Source organism: Pterocles gutturalis, unplaced genomic scaffold (genome assembly GCF_000699245.1).
Source record: "Pterocles gutturalis isolate BGI_N339 unplaced genomic scaffold, ASM69924v1 scaffold5646, whole genome shotgun sequence".
NCBI lineage: Eukaryota > Metazoa > Chordata > Aves > Pterocliformes > Pteroclidae > Pterocles > Pterocles gutturalis.
The window spans coordinates 1-20642 of NW_010097671.1; the positions used below are offsets into that span (position 1 = coordinate 1).

Below are 20642 nucleotides of genomic sequence, written 5' to 3' on the forward strand. Positions count from 1 at the left end.
GAGAGCGGCTGCGAGCTTTGCCAAGTCCGGCGGGCTTAGCCTGCCTGGTCGACCCTGCACCCGTAGTTGATGTGGCTGTTCGTTGGAGCTTGAAGTTTTCTCAGTGTGTTCGGTGGAGTTCATGTAAAATTAAAACCGAGCAACAATATATAAAAAGTAACATTTTGGAGTGTTATAGTAGCTTCAGTGAATTACTCCATCGTGGTTTGCTAAAGAGACCAACAAATAAAGGATCTTAGCCTGCCTGGTCGACCCTGCACCCGTAGTTGATGTGGCTGTTCGTTGGAGCTTGAAGTTTTCTCAGTGTGTTCGGTGGAGTTCATGTAAAATTAAAACCGAGCAACAATATATAAAAAGTAACATTTTGGAGTGTTATAGTAGCTTCAGTGAATTACTCCATCGTGGTTTGCTAAAGAGACCAACAAATAAAGGATCTTTTGAAGACTTTAGATGGTTTTAATGTTTTAATTCAATGGGTGTGCTTCAAGAACAAAGAACTTGTGGTGTCATTTGCAGCAATTATTTTAGTAATAGATATGTGACCATTTTTATATTTCTAGACCGTGTCAAAATCGTATCAGTCACTACACTAGAAAATAGTCTGTTGCAGAATCTATTTCTCACTGGCATGGGATGGATTAAAAGATTTACCGAATCCTGTCCAGTGCTAATTTCTGCAGTTCTGTTCACTACCTTATGTGTAATCCTTTGACGTAGAAAAGAAAAATGAAAACGTTTTGTGCCGTGAATTCTGTGCAGTTCAGAAAAACAATCAGCTTTTTCAAGTCCATACTTTAAAAAGCTTCTTTACTTGGATTTTGTGAGTTTGTGTGTGTGTGTAGGGGTGGGTGTCTTCTTCTTTTTTTTTTTTTTTTTTTTTTTTCCCCCAAGCGATCTTAACAGTAGGAGTACCTCTTCTGTAAAGCCTGGGGTTGTTTTATTTTATTATTTTTTAAATCTGCAGGTTGCAATAAAAATAATAGACAAAACAAGGCTAGACCCAAGCAATCTGGAGAAGATTTATAGAGAAGTTCAGATAATGAAGCTTTTGAATCATCCCCACATTATCAAGCTATATCAGGTAAGAGGTCATCTTTGAAGCGCAGCATGCAGATGAGATATGCTTGTGCTCTTCTCTTGCACGTGATTTTGCATCAAATATTTGCAGTGAGAATGTATATTGAAATACTTTTTGAAAAGCACTTAAACTTTTTTTTTAAAGTTATTCATCATTCTTTGAACAAGATTCCGGTACATTAGACAGCTTTTTGACAAAATGCACTGTAAAATTTTCAATTAAGCTGAAGTTTGTTTCAGATCCAGGGAACCAAGTATCTGAATGTCTATGATTAACTTAGCTTTCTTGACTCCTCTGCTTTTCCAGTTTAGAGGACTGGAACTTCTTACGTGCTTTTGATAAGACGAAGGCTTAAACTTATGTAGGATAGCAGAGAAGCAAGCGCAAAATTTGAGTTTGCCATAAGTAGAAAGGATTTAAAATCAACAACAATTAAACCAAATCAAACTAAGCAGAAAATCTAAGTAGAAGTCTAATCTAAAAATCAGAATTCTAATCTAAGTAGAAGATAAAAAGCCAGTAAATGTTGGTGTGTTAGAATGTCAAAAAATGACCCGTTTCATTATTCTGTTCCAGTTTGTCTAGTTTTGAATTTTAAATCTCGCCCCTTGTAGAGTTTCACAACATAGATTTGTTCAGTTTCTGCAGTGATGGGTATTTTTTACAGTAAGAACAAATTAAAGTGTTGTGCATAAAACAGGATCACAGCTGTCTAGTGAGCAAGGACTGGTTTGCAAATTCTAAATATTCACTCTAGTTAGCATTTGGTGTAAGTTCCTCTTAATCATCTTAAATAGTGCCACGTGGATTTAAGAAGAAGATGAGGTATGACAGTCTGTCTGGACCTGTCTAGAAGGGCAAGTGGGGAGAGAGGAATAGATGGATGAAGCAGCAGTCTGAAAGTCTGTGTGCAGTAGTAAACAGTATTATCAGCTGCGATCTTACCGTTGTGTTTGTTAGCTTTAAAAAATAGAAAAAAAAAACCCCTTTAATTAATGTGTAAGGCTGAAGAGCCAGTAAGGCAGGTGCTTAGGCAAGGCATTACTTTTAAAGACCTTGACACACGTGAAGTGCTTGATATTTACAGTACTAACCATCATAACAAAAATTATTCTGTGTTAACATCTGACGTCATTGTTGCCCATAGGGCGGTATAGGATATGCAGAAACATTCTAACAGTCCAGTTGATTTCATTTCAGTGGAATGATGTGGGTGAAAATACTATTTCAAAGCTTTTAGAAAAGCAGGTTAAATTCCATCTAGTTGAACCACTTCAGTTGATGGAGCAAATGACGTTGGTAGTGGACCATAATTTCTTTTCAGTGAAGTTTTCTTTTCTTTGTTGTTGTAACTGATGCTTTACCTGTTTGGTGGAGACTGAGAAGCAGGGATGGAATTAGATGACATACCAATGTAGGGTGTGTGTTCTTGTATTATTTCATCATTGGTTTAGTTTCAGCACAGCGTCTTAATTTCATCCAGCTGGCGACCTTCCCAGAACACTTTCCTTCAGTTTTTTAAACTGGGAACTTCTCTTCCTTTGCTCTCTGTTTGTTTATTTTCATTTTGTGTCTGTGTGTACTTGTAGTGAGGGTAGGACAAGAGTCTTCAAAAAAGGTTACGTGTTACGAGCCTGGAAATTACTGCCTTTGAAGTAGTATTGATGCTTTTTTGATTCTTAACCTGTTGTGAGCCTTCTGCTACCAAAACAAAATTTCTGCTCCTTGAGAGTCCAGTTAAAGGGAGATGTTGTATTTTAAAATCTGAAATGCAACATTTGAAAGATGTGCCATAGTAACTGAAGATGAATTTGGAAGTGCTCAGTATTTCTCATTCCTTGTTTGGTTTTTAGTTTTTCTTTTTTTTCCTCCAAAGGAAAAAATTAACAAGTATCAAAGGAGGTTGATACTAAATTGATAGGTGAATGGCGGGCAATATATTGACAGTTCTTGATGTGCATCAGGCACTGCCATTACACAAACAGCAACCTATTGTCACTTACGTGGAAGGCTTGCCATGTCCCTGGCCAACAACAACTGCGAGCAGGGTATTTGATACCACTTCTTGATTTATCCAAGTTGCAAATATCTCTCCTAATTTGAGTACCTGCTGGCCTTGAAACAAAGGTGACTTTATGTAAACTTAAAGCGTCTTTGCATGTTCAAAATATATCAAATGAATTGTAAAACTATATATGTACATTTTAACAAAAAAAAAGGAATTCAGGATAGCGTATGAAATTATTGAAATGCTCATCAGTTATCTTATGGAGATTAGGTGGCATGGTAATGATGAGAAGAACAATGGTATGGGAAGTTATTGTGTATTGTAGGCACATAAGCATTGATTTGTTATCTTTTTCATTACCAGCTTGTTTGGAAAGAGCATTGTGGTGCAAAATTAGATGCCTCTTCTGCCAGCTGCTGCAGCAAATAAATAATTGAACTGATATGTTTGAGAATACACTTAGAAAAATAGGTGAAACTACAGAGGTCTGCATTTTTTTAAGCATGTCCTCTCTTGTGTCTTCACAGGTTATGGAGACAAAGGATATGCTTTACATTGTTACTGAGTTTGCAAAGAATGGAGAAATGTTTGGTAAGTCCTCACTGCCGGAGCTAACAGTTCTTTAGATTTAGAAACCATGGCTTTGTTGTTGTCATTCCTGAGAAATATATGTCTTCTGATTAAAAATCCAGGGTTGACGTTGTCAGCTGTCAAACACCGAGTGCAGCACCTGCAGCTTTATGAAAAATTTCCTCCAGATGTTTCTAAATCTTCTGCCTCTTTTATTTTGTCTTGCAGATCATCTGACCTCCAATGGGCACTTAACTGAAAGTGAAGCACGGAAGAAGTTCTGGCAGATTCTTTCAGCAGTGGAATATTGTCACAGCCACCACATAGTGCACAGGGATCTCAAAACAGAGAACCTTCTGCTAGATGCTAACATGAATATCAAATTAGCAGGTAATAAGAAATACACGGTTACTCTATAAACAACATTAGGCATGTAGTCAAATTCAGTCTCCCTAGGATCATCCCGTAAATGTGTTTATGGTAACTGAAAAGAAAAAAAAAGTTACTGATATTTCTCTGAACGTATCCTCTGGACAAAAGAGAATAGCTTAAAGGAATAGGCAGAGAGCAAAGCAATACATGTGTTCCCTGCTCTCCATTTTCCACTACTCCTGAAATGTTAGTATGTGGTTGAGTGATGCCTTACCCCAGACTTCTACCTTCATTCCAGACTTTGGCTTTGGAAACTTCTACAAGTCAGGAGAGCCCCTTTCCACTTGGTGTGGAAGCCCACCCTATGCAGCTCCAGAAGTTTTTGAAGGCAAAGAATATGAAGGACCTCACCTTGACATATGGGTGAGGCTTGATATTCCTTAGAAATTGCATTTCACACTTCATGAGGGTCTGTGGGCTTTCAAAATCGTTTCTTCTACTGGAGTTACTCACGTGCTGTGCTGTTTTCTGTTGACAGAGCCTTGGGGTGGTGCTGTATGTCCTTGTCTGTGGTTCTCTGCCTTTTGATGGACCCAATTTACCAACTCTGAGGCAAAGAGTGCTGGAGGGGCGATTCCGCATCCCTTACTTCATGTCCGAAGGTGCTTTTTTCAGATCCTGAATGTTAGAAAAGGGGCTACAGATAAAGGAATGGCTGTCCTGTTCCTTCTTAGGGAAATGACAGATGGGACTGGTTTTGCAGCTGACAATCACTTTGTCTTCACATATCCAGGAACTTCTTTAGAGCAGTGCTCATAATAAGTTCAGGGGCTGGCTGCACATGTTTCGTTTTGTGGGTTCTGCTTTATGGTGCGTCTAAAAGGCTGTTCCTTTTATTGGAGTATCTCTGTGGATTGCAAAAATGTTTGACACCCTAGCTGGAGAAATAATCAGTCACAAAAGAGAGAAAGCAGGATTTTAATGAGACCAGCCCACAATGCTGAGATGGGTGTAGTTCTCCTAAGATATTTTAACTATGCAGAAGGGGTATATTTTAGCGTGGCTATGCTGTCAAGGAGGGCAGAAATAATGAGGTTTAGCAGTGTTTCTGGAATACTTGTACTTGAACAGTCTGGTGAGAAAAAGGAACTGAAGAGTGTTATCGCCTCTCTCTGATTTGGATTCAAAAACAAGTGAATGTGTCTCTTCAAGTGGAGAGTATCTTTTGAAGTCTGACCTTTATCAGTTATAGCCACGAATGGCTTTAATTCCTTGGTTATAAACAAATAAGCAGTATACATGGAGCAGAAAGCTGTATGTGATGTACTAAGGGGTTCTGTACTAAGTTCTGAGCTATTTTAAGTGGATGAAACATCGTTAAACCTGTATCCACTCAAAACTAGCCCTCTTACAAGGTGCAAGGTCACCTGAAACCTGCTAGTATCCAGTACAGCTTCATTTCCTGTAGTGATGTGTTGCTTTTATGAAATGTGTGTAAAGCTCTCTTGTGCTGGTTTGAATATCAGACCAGGCATCAGCTGTTCAGAACCCTTTAATTCCCATTTTCACAGACATCATACACTGTTGCTGGGAAGGTTTCTTAGCAGTGACCTGGGGCTGGGCTGTTATTTTTACCCCTTGCTCATGAGTTTATCTTTGCCATTCAGACTGTGAAACACTAATTCGACGGATGTTGGTTGTGGACCCAACCAAGCGAATAACCATTTCCCAAATAAAGCAGCACAAGTGGATGCAAGCTGACCCATCTCTTCAACAGCAGCAGTCTTTGTCGTTCTCCATGCAAAACTACAACTCCAACCTGGGTGACTACAATGAACAGGTCCTTGGGATCATGCAAACACTTGGCATTGACAGGCAGAGAACTGTTGAGGTGAGAAGTGCTTGCCTCTTAATACATCTTCAGTGACTACCAGAATGCCAGCACTGCAGTCATATATATGTATGTCATTCGGTGACTAGCCTTGGTCCACTGTTACAGTGTAGTAACCTTCGTTGCCCTTCTGGATTTTTACTTATTTTTTAACTGTGCTATTATGAGGCCTCAGTGATGAGTTTTGTCTGCTTGTATCATGAGTTACCTGTAACTCAAAAGTCCTTTCAATGTCTTCTAGTCTCTGCAAAACAGCAGCTACAACCATTTTGCTGCAATTTATTACCTGCTCTTGGAGCGCCTCAAGGAATACCGAAGCAGCCAGCTAACGAGTCGTCCAGCAACCGGCCGTCAGCAAAGGCCAAGGAGCTCTGAGATCAGCAATGTCGAGGTAAGGAAGGACATTACTTACCTGGGAAACTATGTCTGGTGGCTCTCTTTTTTGCACCCCTTGTTATGGGAAAAAAACAAGATGGTAACTCTCAGGCTTCTGAAAACCAATTCTGATATCAGTGCCCTCTGATAGAACACAGCCTACTGTTATTATGATTGAATGCTAATGGCCTGTTTTCTAAGAAGTGACTGTGGGTCCCCGTCCAAAGAATAGGCTGCCTCAGGTGTAGGTCAATAATGAGCCAGGAGGTTAGTCTTCTCATGGAAATTTGTATTCTTAGGCATGGCTCGGTTACACTTCTTTGTTATGTACCCTGTAGGATCCTCAGAAATACTCCATGAGTCAGTTTGTGTGTTTTTCTGACATTCTTTTTCTTTTCCTAACCCCCACTCCCTTTAAAGTGTGCTCTGGGTGCCTTTTCAAATTGTACTTCCAGTTAAATTGCTTAACTTAGGAGAAGGAGTTTTGTGTTTGTGTTGGCATTGAAAGACTAGCTTTGATAATTTTCATAGAAAGAACGTGGAGAAGCCTTGCACGGAAGGTGGCTCTGAAATTCCTTGAGTCTCCAGTATCTGAAAATTCATGTAGAACTGCAGTGTATGTGATGGCTTCTGTGCATTGCTCTCTGTCTCCCCAGATGCCTCAGGACAGTCTCACTAGTGAAACCCTGCGATCATCTCTGCTTTACCAGCAACCTCAGAGCCTGATTCAGCCATCATTGCAGGCAGAAATGGACTGTGACATGAGCAATCCATTACAGGTTGGTGTTTTCAGCTGAACTGTGTGTTACTTTTTTTTTCCCCATTGTTCTGCCAATGCAAAAAAACAGGGGCTGTGATTCTCTTGTTCTTTCCCTCCAATCTTTTGTTTGGCATTTGGGCATGGTGTTGTCATAGCCTCTCAAACAGTGCGCCTACTGAAGACATGCTGTTACAGGACTGTGAAGAGTATTAAAAGGTAGTGCAGAAATAAGTGAAACATCCTTCAGTCTGTGATTTGACATGTTTTGCAGCCTGTGTTCTTCCCTGTGGATCCCAGCTTCAACGGGCTCTTCCGGAACCGATCCATCTCCCCCAACAGCCTGCTGGAGACCACCATTAGTGAAGAAGTAAGGCAAGAGAAGGAGTTGGAAGATGAAATTAAGGCGTATGACCACCCCATCCGCATCCCTAGCAACACTAGCAGGAGGCACACACTGGCCGAAGTGACCACTCATTTCTATCAGCGTGCCCCTCCATGTAAGTAAGTCTAGGAGAGATGAAGGGTGTCCGTAGTTAAGAGGAAAAGGACAGGAGGAGTGCCATAGCAGACAAATGCCTGGGGAGTATGTGCTGGTTTTACCTTGACTGGGATAGGAAAGCCCAGAAAAGAGGTCTGTACTCTGCCCTCCCCAGTTCTGTCTTCCCATAAAGAAGTGTGGGCCTTGAAGAAGAGACATTGCACTGTTTTATTTCATCTAGATTACTTTAGAGGGGAGCATTATTACAAGCAGGATATAACTCTTCTCTGATTGCTTCCGCTGTTGTACTGGGGGAGGTGGGGGTGCCCGAATTTAAAGAAGAGGTCGTCACTCACTGTATTGGATACACATCCAGACCCTGTGAACTAAACAAGCAAGCAAAACTTCACAAAACAGTAATCCTGTGTCAGAGCTGTTGTGCTAAAGAAACACTAGGCCTGACCCAGCACAGCCTGGTGGTTCTGGAGTTGCTGGCAGGGCCCTGACAGCTGGATGGGAGCCCAAACTTAGGTTATTTGCTGATGACCCCTTTCTGGAGTCAAGCCCTGCGAGACCACGAGTTGAAGGACACCTCTGCAGCTTGCAGCTGCTTATTAGTGCCAGTGTGGGTGGGCAGCAGGCTGTGATATCTTGTTTGTTCCTTCCCATACTCATCTTGGGAATGCTCTTTCTCTCCTTTCTTCCCCTGCTTAGGTATAGTCATTTCCTCTTCTGCAAGCCCCACAGAGGGAACTAGTTCAGACAGCTGCCTTACTTCATCCTCAAATGACAGCTCAGTGGCCCTGAGCAGCTGTTTGGCAGGTCAAGTAATGATGGGGAGCCCAGCCACGGCTAGGATGACATCGCCCTTCCTAGCTTCCCAGTCTGATGCTCCAGTGTTACAAGCCCAGGGCTGCATGGGAGGTGCTTCTCTTCTGCCTGTCAGCTTCCAGGAAGGAAGGCGAGCATCTGATACCTCATTAACTCAAGGTAATGTCTTCCTTGCTTTATTGCTGGGGGATTGCACTCTTCCAACTGCCACTAGAAAAGGGTAGCATGCAGGGATACTTGCTTGGCCGTGGTAGTGTCGCACTGAGGCCAGCCACCTGGATATTCTGCCTCTTGTATTCACGGTCCCTGAGGGAGGGTTGGATGCCTTGAGGAAGGTGCCTAGATGAGAGGTTCTCAGATAGTGATTCAGCCTGCCCATGAAGATATTTCTGCTGCTGTCAGTGGGATGGCAGACTCTGCCTTCCTCCTAAAATACAAAGTGCACAACATCAAGTTTTTATCAGGTTTCTCCTTCGCCGTGCATATGTCCATTCACACAAGGGTGCAGCTGTCCCAAACCCTGTTCCATTACATATATTTTGCTCTGACCATCAAGCAGAGGGATGAACATGAACTGTAGAGTCATGATTTCTTCTAGTGCAGCTCTCACACAAATGAAGGCAGCTGCCCAGAAAGGCTGATCTGTAAAGTAGGCTCCTAGGCAAATGCTAAGGAGGATTACAGTGCATTTCTTTTCCTCATGTTCCACAGGCTTGAAGGCTTTTAGGCAGCAGCTGCGGAAGAATGCTCGAGCCAAAGGGTTTCTCGGCTTGAATAAAATCAAAGGCTTTGCTCGGCAGGTGTGTCAGTCCTCCTCATCTCGGGCAGCAAGGAGTGCCATGAGCCCTTTCCAACACGTGCAGCCGAACACTTGCATGTACAGCAGCAGCGGGAGCAGCAGAGAGGGAAGAAGCCTCCTGGAGGAGGTGCTACAGCAGCAGAGGTGAGAAGCTGGCTGGGAGGAGTTTTGCTGTTTTTGTTGGGTTTACTTTGGTTAGGGGCAAGTGAGGAGGAGTAAACAGAGCAAAAGAGGTTGGGAGTTTGGTCACTGGGGATTCCTATCCTTCATCTCTTTGCTGTGTGGCAGCAGATAAACTGCTTGGCTTCCTTTGTGGCTTCCTGCACTGGCATACGTAACACAGGACGTGCAGTTCCACTTAAAAATCTCAATGTCCAAATATTTGGAGGTTGCTGAATTGAGAAGCAATTTGGTACTGTGGGGGAAAACATTACTTCTCCTCATTGCAAGCTGTGTTTTTCTTTGTTAGTTTTGGGAATGATTTCTTTCCTCTTCTGCCTCCTCCTGTAATTTTCCCATGGCAAGGAAGTGGGACCTTGTAATTTGGAAAAGTTACAGCCCACAAAGGAGGCACAGTTTCAGTGACCTCAAATGTCATGTGTGGTGACACCTCTTCATTCCCATAGAAATAAGATGGAAAATTGAGTTTCCGGTTTATCTACACACGTTGTCTCTAGAACATCTATTATTAGCCGGCCAAACGGTGGCTAGATAACTTTCTGGTGATAGTCACCCTCTCCGACATGAGGAAAAGCCAAGTGAAAACATGTTGGCCTGGCATAGTCAGCTTGCTTTAATTGTACTGACTGGGTAAGGAGAGGTTTGATAGAGAGAAGGAAACAAAGGGCTAATTATGGTCAGGGGTGGGAGCAAGAAAGGGGGAATGCAAGTTAACCTCTTCCACCCTTGGATTTTGTTCAGAATGCTCCAGCTCCAGCATCACCAGCTACTCCAGACAGCTTGTCCCCAGACTTCTCAGACATCTGCAACAAACAGTGGCCCCTCCTCTGATAGCGTAGGTAACTGCAAAGCATCCAATTCTCTTCTGTTGTCAGAGCTACGAAGAGAGAACTCATTTGAGCTGGCCTTTGCTGGCAACAGCCAACTGCTCCAACCTCATTTCTTTGGTGTCAGCGTGTCACCGGTGTCCTCGGCAGCTCACCTTCTAGACACGCACCTGTACATCAGCAGCAACGTCTCCCCAGCTGGCACCACCTTATCTCAGCAACAGAGTTTCTCTTTGCAGTCTCCAAGCTATGATGCTGTCACTCTGCAGCATGGGGACTGTGAGATGGAGGACCTGACTTCCAACCAGCTAGGGAAGTTTGTCCTAGTCAAATGAGAGCCCTGGCTGCTTGTAGCTCACGCTGCTCTTGTTGCGAAGAACTTTGACTGCTGTTCCATGGCATGTGTGGGTCCATGGCTGGCCGGTGTCGTGTGGACAAGTGACTCTCAGAAGCAATAAATTTTGAAGTATGTGAAGAGGCTGTCTGGCTCAGAAAGCTAGCAACTTTATAGAACTGAAACAAGCAATATGTATGTCTTTTTTGCTTCTTCTATTCTTGCACTGAACAAATATGAATAGAAACTGAATTTTTTAAAGGAAAAATAATGATGGGGAAGATGGGTGGGGCATTTGTGGGGACAGGGAGGGATGTGGTTGGGGAAGAACTCTTCGGTACTGTACTCAAGTCAGACCAATACAGCTCTGCTGTTATGCAAGATTAGCAGCTGTCAGTAGTGGTGACACAGCAGGGAGAGGCTTTTCAAAGAAGGGACCAGAGCCTCCCTTTTTCACAATATTCATTTATGGGTTTGTGAAGATGATTACCTCTTTTAAAGAAAATAAACAGAAAACCAGTGGCATGCAGCATTATGCATTCATAGAAGACAAAAATGGAAGCATTGCCATTTGTTGGGGTTTTTTTTCTTTCTCCTGTTAACGCTCATTTTATTTAAAGGAACCAACATCCTCATTCCACACCTCCCAGATACATATACTTTAAATGAAAACTGTGAACTTCATGCTTGATAAATCATCTGGAAAAGCTTAAAAAGCCCTTCTAATTAGTACAGGAGCAAGTAATCTATTGAAAATGTATCCCTTGATATCAGGATCCAAATTGCATCATGTCTGGTCTTTTGCAGGGATGTTTGTTTGGGGGGGATGAGTGTGTATGTACATATACACACGTGCATATATTTTGTCAGTCTGAATAATCTTTAGGAATCTTTTTATAAATGCTGAGTTTTTTCATATTCTTGCAGAGGCACTGAGGGAAGCATTAGTACCAGTGGGGTGATGCGAAGGGTTTTCTTTTTAAAAAGCCCTCCTGGAGGTTGCCTACAGAGTTGCCTGAGGGGTATTTCCTAGTGCTGCACATTGTTGTTTCTGCTGCTAATCATGTTTTTATGCATTTCATTATCAGGGTCCAAACAGAACTGACTCTTGGGGAAATGTGCAATATTGAGGTTATAATCATATGCTGACAAAGACAAAAGGAATAGGCTAGAACAGAATTCTCTAACAGAGTACAGCTATTTCTGAACAAAACTGTATTAAAAATTAGTAAAACAGCACAATCTTGGGGTGTTTGGTTTTGGTTGGTTTGTTTTTGGCATATTAGCAAAATGAGGTTTTGGATTAGATAGGTGTTTTTTCATATGGTTTTTAATGCTGTATATGTATATAAATAGGAAGCAGAAAAACTATATAACATGTTATTTTTTATATTTTCTAATAGGCTTATATTGTGTTTCTGGTATAAACCCCACTCCCCTCTCAAGGTAGAGCATGGCTTCTGTTGGTATCAGTAGAAGTTATGCTTAGGTATAAAGGGGAGAGCAGACTGTGCTCCTACAGAAATGAGTCAGGTAGGGCATTACAGCTTTGGAAGCAGGTGGGCAAACAGTGAGCCAGCTTGTCTGAAAGCTGCCATCCGAATGTCAGAAAATAGCTGCATTCTGCCTCAATGCTTAAAGGACCCATCTGCCTAGTGTGACACAGGGTGCCTTCAAGTTACCTTGGCTTCATGCAACCTGCAGTATTACGCATTTGCAAATAATAGAGATACCTGTTTGTGTTTTGGTTTTTTTTTGTTTTTGTTTTTGTTTTTGTTTTTTTTACAAACAAAAAAAAGCCAAAGATTGACCAGGTTAATTGGTGGGAGTAGGAAGGGTTGAAGATGTCATGTGGCTCTGTCTGTGGCTCACCATATAAAATTTCTTTATCTGTGTGTTACTGTATCCGTGTGTCTATATTGGTGCATCTCCAGCTTGCCACTGCTGCTACGTAGTCTGGAAGCTTCAAAGTGAGAGAAAATTGCTTGAGTTGAATTTCTGTTAATGAGTGGTGCCTTGCAGCAGAGAAAACACCAAAGTCTCATGCTCATTTGTAGTGGTTTAAGAAAAAAAAAAAAACAAACAAAACAAACCACACACAACAAAAACCAGCCCAAAAAACAAATTGCTAGAGAGGAGGGCAAGAAGCAGCCAGCTCATCACAAAGCAGCAACTTTGCCTTCAGTTTTGTAAGGGGTAGCACATGTACTTAAAACGCAGAAATTCCTCTTCAATATTTGTTTTGTTTAATGCCATGTATCAAAAGGCCACAGATTATTTTGTTTCCTGTCCTGAGCAATGACAAGCACTTTACTTTCATAGTATTTTTTTTTTCTTTTCCGATTGCTGTAGAACCTCTTTGGAATTATTGCTGGAGCTAAAAGAGGTCATTTTAAAAGTTTGGGGTTTTTTGTAGATATCTTGACAGTGCTGTTCTGCAGACTGCAATGCAATAGAGTATTTAAAGACACTACGTGATTGGTTTAATTAAGATGTATAGTTTATTTTTTATCATGACTGAACAATCATTTTATTTCTTATGTTCAAATGAGAGGTGTACACCAAAATGATTAGTCGATGTGTTTTATTTAATATTTAAATAAAAAATGTTTTAAAATTGTTGTCCTGCATATGATTCTGTGGAGTATCTACATATGACTTGCATAGTTAAGCCTCTTTTTAAAGCCTAAGTCCATAGGACGTTACTGACACTTTCTATTACATACTAAATGAAGAGGAATGGCGGCCTCACAATCTGATAATGGGATATTGAGCCTTTCGCTGGTAGGCAATTTGTCTGAATTTTCCCAAGTCAGGTTATAAAATCTGACAGTAAGAGAGATCTACGGAGTGAAAGTGGTCAAGCATGGTTTAGTTGTTACCAGATGAGCGCTCCATCCATGTCATCTTGATCTGGAAGAGACCCCTGCGAGATTAAGGCAGGGATGGAAAAAGAGCAAAGGGGATGAGAGAGAGAGGGGGGGAGATTCCAGGGGTTGATGGTTTTTTTCCTTTCACATGTAATTTGAGAATTAAAAAAATACTGGGAAAGGACAGGCTTAGCTGACCTGGGAACGCGTGTACACGCTGGCTGCCCTGCACTGTGGAGGTGCCTCGGCTTTCAACAAGCTGAGGCTCCTGCTGCAGCCAGGCTTCTGCTGCGACCGCACGCTGTTGGTGTGGATGCACCTCAGCTCTAACGGGCAGCCGTGAGAGCACCCACCGCGGCTCTCTGTGAGCTGAGACGGGGGCACTGAAGCTGGTGGAGACGTTATTCACTGAGCTTGGGCTGGGGAGACAGGGGATGGCCAAAAGGAGGGGAAGGGGGTGGGTGGCAGGAGGCTGGAAGGGGAAGGGGAAGGGGCCTGTGGGGCCATGCTGGGGGGGAGCGCAGAAGGAGAGAACCCGTGTGACCGTGCTGCTTAGGCTGTAGAACCAGATCCCAGTCTCTTCCCAGTTTTAATTCACTCACTCTGTTTCCCTTGCGGCTTTGGGAGACATCCACAACCCTGGGCTGTCCTCTGCACAGCATGCACACAGGACGTTCATGATAGAAGGCTTTGTACTCTGAATGTGAGGTTGAGGAGGGGTTTCACTTGGGAAAGGACCACTAAATATTTGCAACCTCTAGTTTAACCTGGCAAACAGTCAGAAAAAAAAAAAAAAAAAAGGATTTTTTTTTCCTAACAAACAATGTTGTTGGGGTTTTTTTTGTTTTGTTTTTTGTTTTTTTTAAATTTAGATCCTAATTCTGAAGTTTTTATTTTCAAATCCACCTATCACAGTTTGAAGGAAGGGAAGAGTGGTAGGAATGTAAATCCAAAAAGTTAAACAAAAGCTTGGGGGCAGCAGATAATATTTACTTATTTTCCTTTCTAAATGAATTGTTTACTGAGCTAGAATTTGTAGAGCTCTGTATGCATTTTCCTTTGACTCCCAAACTGGTCAAAGTGTGTCATGTACATGTTTTTTCCAGGGTTATGTTTTCAATGTGGCCATCCAAAGTTAGGAATTTTGCAACTATTAAAAAATAGTGGAGGTATTCTTAATTATTTTTAATCTAGGTTTTAGTATGACCTGGTTTAAGAATAATCCCAACTAATGTTTTCAACTGGGTTCTCAGGGCATTATTTTGAACCCCAGTAATTCTGGAAAATCTTAGAAAGTTGCTTCTTAATGGATATAAATCGGTGCAGCTCCACCAACTTTCATTGACATCACTGACCCTGGGTATAGAGGGATCTTGACAGCATGATGATTTCTGTGGAATGGTAGGAAAAACAAGAACAAAGAAACCCTGGGACTCTGTACTCAGTTTCCATGTGTACACTGTTTCACTCTTGGTGCTTTAGTCACTGTCTTCCTGCCTTTCCTCTGAAATCTGTCTCTGCTCCGGTTTACCACATTTGTTTTTGTCTTTAATATTAATCTCTGGAGATGCTGTTTTTCTTGGCTTCGTTTCTCACATTACAACTTGGTACCTAGTTCCTTTTCCTTTCTTCCTCCGTCCAGGACTGGTGCTTTTCCCCCCCTTTCAGTTGGAACAGATGCTGGCAAGTTTAGCATAGCCCCAAAAGTGAATGATCAAACCTTGGTTGTTTTTTTTAAAAAGGAAGTGCTCAGAGCTGGCAGGAGATACTAGAGTGGTAGCACTGAAAAACACAGGCTGTTTTTGCACGGAGCAAGCCGAGAGCAGACACCAAGACGATCATACTGGTGCCAGTGTGGTCCAGCCATGGTAGCGAGGGATTCTCGCCTGAACCTCTCCTCCTGCCCTCTAGCAGGAGACACAGAACTCACCCCCAGACCCACAACCTTCTTCCTTGCTGTATCCAGAGCAGCGGTCACACCTCAGTGAGGGAAGGACTTTCCCATGTGAAAGGCATCATTGTGTAATCTTGGCCTGTGTCAGCCGGAGAGGAGAGGTGGCAGAAGGGAGAGCAGTTGAGCGTACAAAATTATGGTGCATGAGATAGCGAGTGATCAGTACTTCCGTTTCACTCATCCTGCAAAGTGAGAATAAGGCACGCTTCATGCAATGAAGGAGAATTAATTTAAGAACTAATAAAAGGAAATATGTGTCCCGGGAGGACGTTGCTTCAAATACAGTTGCTGGCTTATTTCATGACTGCTAACTACTTTTAGTGATGACAGTTAAATCAATGATAAAGGTAATCCACTGTCATGGTTTATAGATTTAGCAGAGCACCTGTGGGAGATCAGGAAAGAGCTGGTCTTTGATACAGACTACCAGGGGCATGACAGATAGATTTTTTAGGACAGAAATGCCAAGGCATCAGGTATTAGTGCCTGCCAAAGGCAAGACATTCATGTGAGGTGAACAAACTCAATCATCATCTGCAATAAATTCTAGTTTTTTAGTATACATCTTATATCATATGTAAAGTCTTATGCAGTGACAGTGACCCAGACCAAAGGTCCAGCTAATCAAGTAGCTCATTTCAGAAGCAGACATTTAGGGTAAGGGTGCAAGGACAGAGCAAGTATAGTGCAATCCCTCTGTGGTGTTACCAGCCCCATAGTGAGCAGACTGTGGTTAAGGGAATTTTTGACTGGCATCTGGGTCATTGTGTTTAACAGCTGCAGATGGACTGAGCCTCCAAGAATTTGGCTAACCCCTTTTGGAATTCTTCTTAAATTCTGGCCTTCACAGCATCCTGTGACAGCGAGTGCCATAAATTCAGTTTTGCATCATGTGAAAGGAGTACTTCCTTTTCTTTGCATTAGACCTCCAGCCCAATAGATTGGGTTGTGCTCCCTTTCTCTTGTGATAGCACATACGACGAGTAAGGCTTTCCTATTCACACCTCCATGCTGCTCATGAGTTGTTGGGACCTCTCTCACATCCCTTCTCTGTAGAGGTGACCAAGCAGAAGAATGCTACTGTAGTTAGCCTGCCCACCTATGGAAACCATTGCATGTTTCTGTGCCGTCTCTCCTGTATCTTCACTTACGCTTCTATGCTTCTATATCCTCCTCGGTGTATGCAGAGCGGCACCCTGAGGCAGGGGTACCCTAGAAGTGTTAGCTTTTTCATTCTCTCTTCATTCTGTAGTCATTCCTAAGCCTCTTTTTTGCCTTGTTGACAACGGTTGATCAGTGAGATGGAGTTTTGGGCAAACTCAGTGCCTCTGAGGCTTCCTTCCTGACTGATGTTAATTTAGAGCCCCTGCTGGTCTTTGTATGGCTAGGGTTGGTGTTCCTCATGCTCCTTGCTTTGTATTTGCTGCTGGCAAGTTTCATATGTCATTTCATCAACCTATCATTCAATTTTCTGAGATCACTCTCCACTTCGTTGCAGTTGGATCCTTTACAAATATGCCGATTTACCCAGGTCCTGACATGAAGGGATTTGCGACGCCTGAGCTTTCACTCTACAAACTTTGCTCTTTCCCGTTCTATCGCGTATTTAACGATTCTGGTCTTTGTTATACTTCCTGTCAATTCACTTTGCCCAGCTTTCCAGCCCACAGGTCTCTGGATGGCCTCTAAAAGACCTTTTTAAAAATGAATGTAACATTTGCCACCTTCCATTCCTGCGGTGCCTTACCATTTCAACAGCTGCTGTGGTATTGTACTGAATAGGTCAGCAGTTTCAAGTCTGAGTTCCCTCAGAGCTCTTGAGTGAAACCGTCTGGTCCCAGCAATCTACTAATATTACTTTTATTGTTTTATCCTAAAAACTCTTCTACTGACACTGGAGTTTTGGAGAGTTTCCGAGGCTCATTCCCTGTGCAGCCAGCCAGTGGAATGGGGCTGGAGTGGGGCATGAAATTGAGCAGAACTACCGCGAGTGGATGGATTGGTCTGCATAGCCAGCAGCTGAGCCACACAGGCTGTGCCCTCCCTTTTGCACCTCACAGACAGGTGACAAAGCAGTGACAGCAAGGTGGGCCCCTTGGTACATCCTCCAGAGCTGACCAGGGCTTTCTCCCTTCACTATATTTACAGAGATGCAGAGCTGAATTTATGGATGGCTTCCTCAGCTGATGTAAACTGGCATTGCTAAATCAAAACTAAAGCAGCAACGCTGCTTTATGATATAAAGCAATGCTGCTTTATGATATAAGCACTATTAACAGCACATTAAGGCTCGGACCTCCAGAGCCAGACAATCTCACCCTTTGTTTCTTCAGCCACCAAGGCAGTGAATTTAGATTCATTATTTTTGATGGAGCTTTTCCTGTATCATGCTGGGGTGCTTTTTTATGTCTCCTCTGACGTCCCTTTCCGCTACCCTGGGCAACTGTTTTTTTACCAGTCCTTGGTTTGTTCTGACAACAAAAATAGCTTAGTCAAGAGCTGCAAGGGACTTCAGAAATTCTAGCTAAGTGCTTTTTTTGCCTATCCTTGCTCATTGTTTCTTTCCCATTTCCTGGTAAGGTAACATCATTATCCTTTGGTGAGCTCGTCTACACGCTCAATAGGTAGATGGGTATTTAGGGCCTCTCACAGCCATTATTCCCAGCCATCTGCTGGCTTTCCAAACAGATCTCCACCTGCAAGCAACATCTTGCAAAAATTGAGCCTTAATCCCCTCTGTTCATGCCACATTAAAAAACCCCAAAAACCAACAAGTAGGAAATAATTTGATTTTAATTGCTTTGTCCTGCTTGCTTAACAACATTACTCTTATATGTCCTGGGATATATTCACACTTTCTGTTCTTTGGACTGAGTGAAGGTAGTTGTGCAGTGGTCAGCTAAATGTCTTACTGTTTTTTCCTGTTCAACCCTTGTATAGTAGCAGATGCTTTTACTGAAAACATAAAATTAGATTTCCAGGAACACTTAGACGCATGCCTTTGAAATCCATTTTCCATGAACATTTTTGCTTTCTGTTCATGGAAAGTGAGCACAACAGGAACAAGGACACAGAGCCACCAAATTAACTGCAAAGCTGGACAGATCAGGCAGTTGTTTATATGGCCCACACTCTTTTCCTTTTATTGGTATATCTGAGAAAAAACTGGGGTATTGGGCTTTTTTTTGGGATAGGGGAGTTAATAACTCTCTGCAGAAGGACATCTGGACACTGTGAAATCAATTAAATATGGGAGTGAAAGGGTGGATCTTTGTCCTGGAGGGAGGAAAGGCTTCTCTGTGGATTAGTTGAGGTAAGATGGTTTTAAAAGGCTACAGCAATGTCATCATAATGGCTTTGACACAGAAATGTAGCTTTAATTTTTAATTACTCAGATCTCTATGGTAAATCACCCAACAACAGACGCAATGAGTTGTAGGCATCCAAACGATGTGGCCCAGTGGATTGTGTTCCCATGAGAGCAGTGAGAAGTGAAGAACAGGAGACCTGACGGGACTAGGTGACTTCAGGCTGCTCAACCCACTTCTGCGCACTGACTGCTGCTTGGAAGGAGTTCTTGTTTAGCAGGAGTCTGAGGTGTGGTGAGAGGTGTGCTGTTGAGAGGGAAGGAAAGAGAAGATGTGTTTCAGCTTGGGAAGATGAACATCAGAGCTGCAGGGGAAAATGGGAGTCCCGGTCTGCCTCTCATGCCCCTGGTTGGTGGAAGCAGCTCTCTGGACAGCTTTGGTGCATTTAATGCCAGCATCCCTAATGCCACCTGTCATGAATGGTGTAAGTGGTGGGACATGCTGGGGCAGTCTCAGATAGCAGGAGGCGGAACAGTGAGTCCAGTGATGGAGGTGCAGGACAACCAGGCTACAAGGTTGTGTGTGTTGCTGGACCTTGGGAGCGAGGGGAAATTACTTGGGGTTACCAGGGTTTTACCATAGCCTTACTGCTTGTCCTCAAAAGGAAGTGAATAATTTCGCTGCACAGAGGCCCTCCTTGGCACATTTTGGGGTTAGTCAGAGGCTGTGAAATCCACTTTCTCCCAGCTCCAGCCCACTGTCAGGTAGCAGACACAGGGGTTGTGGGGCACAGTAATTCCTGGGCATTCCTCAGCACAGATTCTGTTTTGCAAGCCCATAGGCACCCTCCTGGTCTCAGGGTGGATCCATTTCTCTGCGTGCAGGACCCCACAAGCAGCCGACAGTCACTAATTGGATTCAATAACTGGCTTAACACTGTAAAGGCAATCAAGTCACTGGCTGTATTCATCCCTTAAGCAAGCAGGATTAACCAGTTCCTCAGGGCAGGATGTGCCCTTAAAGATTGATTCTCTGCACAGCAGAGTGAGCAAGAGCCAGGCACCCCAGCAGCACCTCTCCCGCTGGCTTTGCCGGCTGCAGGTGCCATGGACGTCTGCTGTATGTGCCACAGACACGTGGGCAGGCTGGGGATTTTTTTTTTCCCTGCTGTGCATTGGTTTTCAGCTTTTTCCTGGTGTCCAGGACATGTGGCTGGGACACAGGCTACTTTGGAGCTCACTGCAGGGAGGATGATGTTCCAGGACATGGCCTCTAATACCACTGCCAAGCCTTGCCTGTGAACTGGACTGGCTTTCACCTGGGTTTGTGATCTCTGAGATCATACTTTCAGGTGCGTATTGTTTGTTGGAGGAATAAAATCTCACTAACAGAATAAAAGTTTCCAGTATTACCAGTTTTTTCCTGTCACATGAGCCGTTACTAAAATTGATGAGGAAGTCACAGCATCTCCTCATTGCACTCTGCAGAAGACCTTGCGTGTCAAGACTGTCCTAGTCACTCCCCTGCCTGTTCAAATCCACTTGCATCATCAAAACAGGACTTGGCCTGTTAAAGAGAAGGCTAAAGAGAAGCCTCCCCTCTCTTTGCTGAGATGAGCTGTGTTCCTCCTGCTGTCCTCATGTGCCAGCACCGGGGGCTGTACTGGAGCAGGAGCCAAGGAAAACATCAAAATACGACACTTCCCTTCCTGCATCTCACCCCCGGGGCCAAGCTGGTGGCTGGTCTAGAAGGGGCCATCTTCTGAAAGGACTGGAGCTCTTAAAATTGCAGACAGGTGGGATTTTTGGAGCAGGTTAACCCAGGCAGGTGAGCGGTGAAATTCCAAAGGACCTTCCTAAATATCCACCTCTATTTTTTAAATACGTGCGGAAAACTTAGCTCTTTCCTCAGGCCTGAGGGGAAGGACTGAGTTTTGAGATGCCTGGGCAAACTGGTGGTTGTGTGTTGGTGGCAGGAGGTGTCTGTGGCAGGGGGAAATGAGAGCTG

The 20642-nt window shown here is 43.2% G+C and overlaps 1 protein-coding gene across 1 annotated transcript; it reads left to right on the plus strand.

Annotated features, from left to right (window-relative positions):
• Positions 1 to 891: 891 nt before the first annotated feature.
• Positions 892 to 13121, plus strand: LOC104467587 (serine/threonine-protein kinase SIK2; the record flags this gene model as incomplete). Its single annotated transcript, XM_010081453.1, has 12 exons — positions 892 to 1081; positions 3614 to 3677; positions 3885 to 4046; positions 4327 to 4451; positions 4567 to 4690; positions 5696 to 5919; positions 6161 to 6310; positions 6951 to 7073; positions 7326 to 7551; positions 8247 to 8522; positions 9075 to 9306; positions 10084 to 13121. Coding segments are annotated over 12 exons (2317 nt in total), but the record flags the coding sequence as incomplete, so codon positions are not given.
• Positions 13122 to 20642: the final 7521 nt, after the last annotated feature.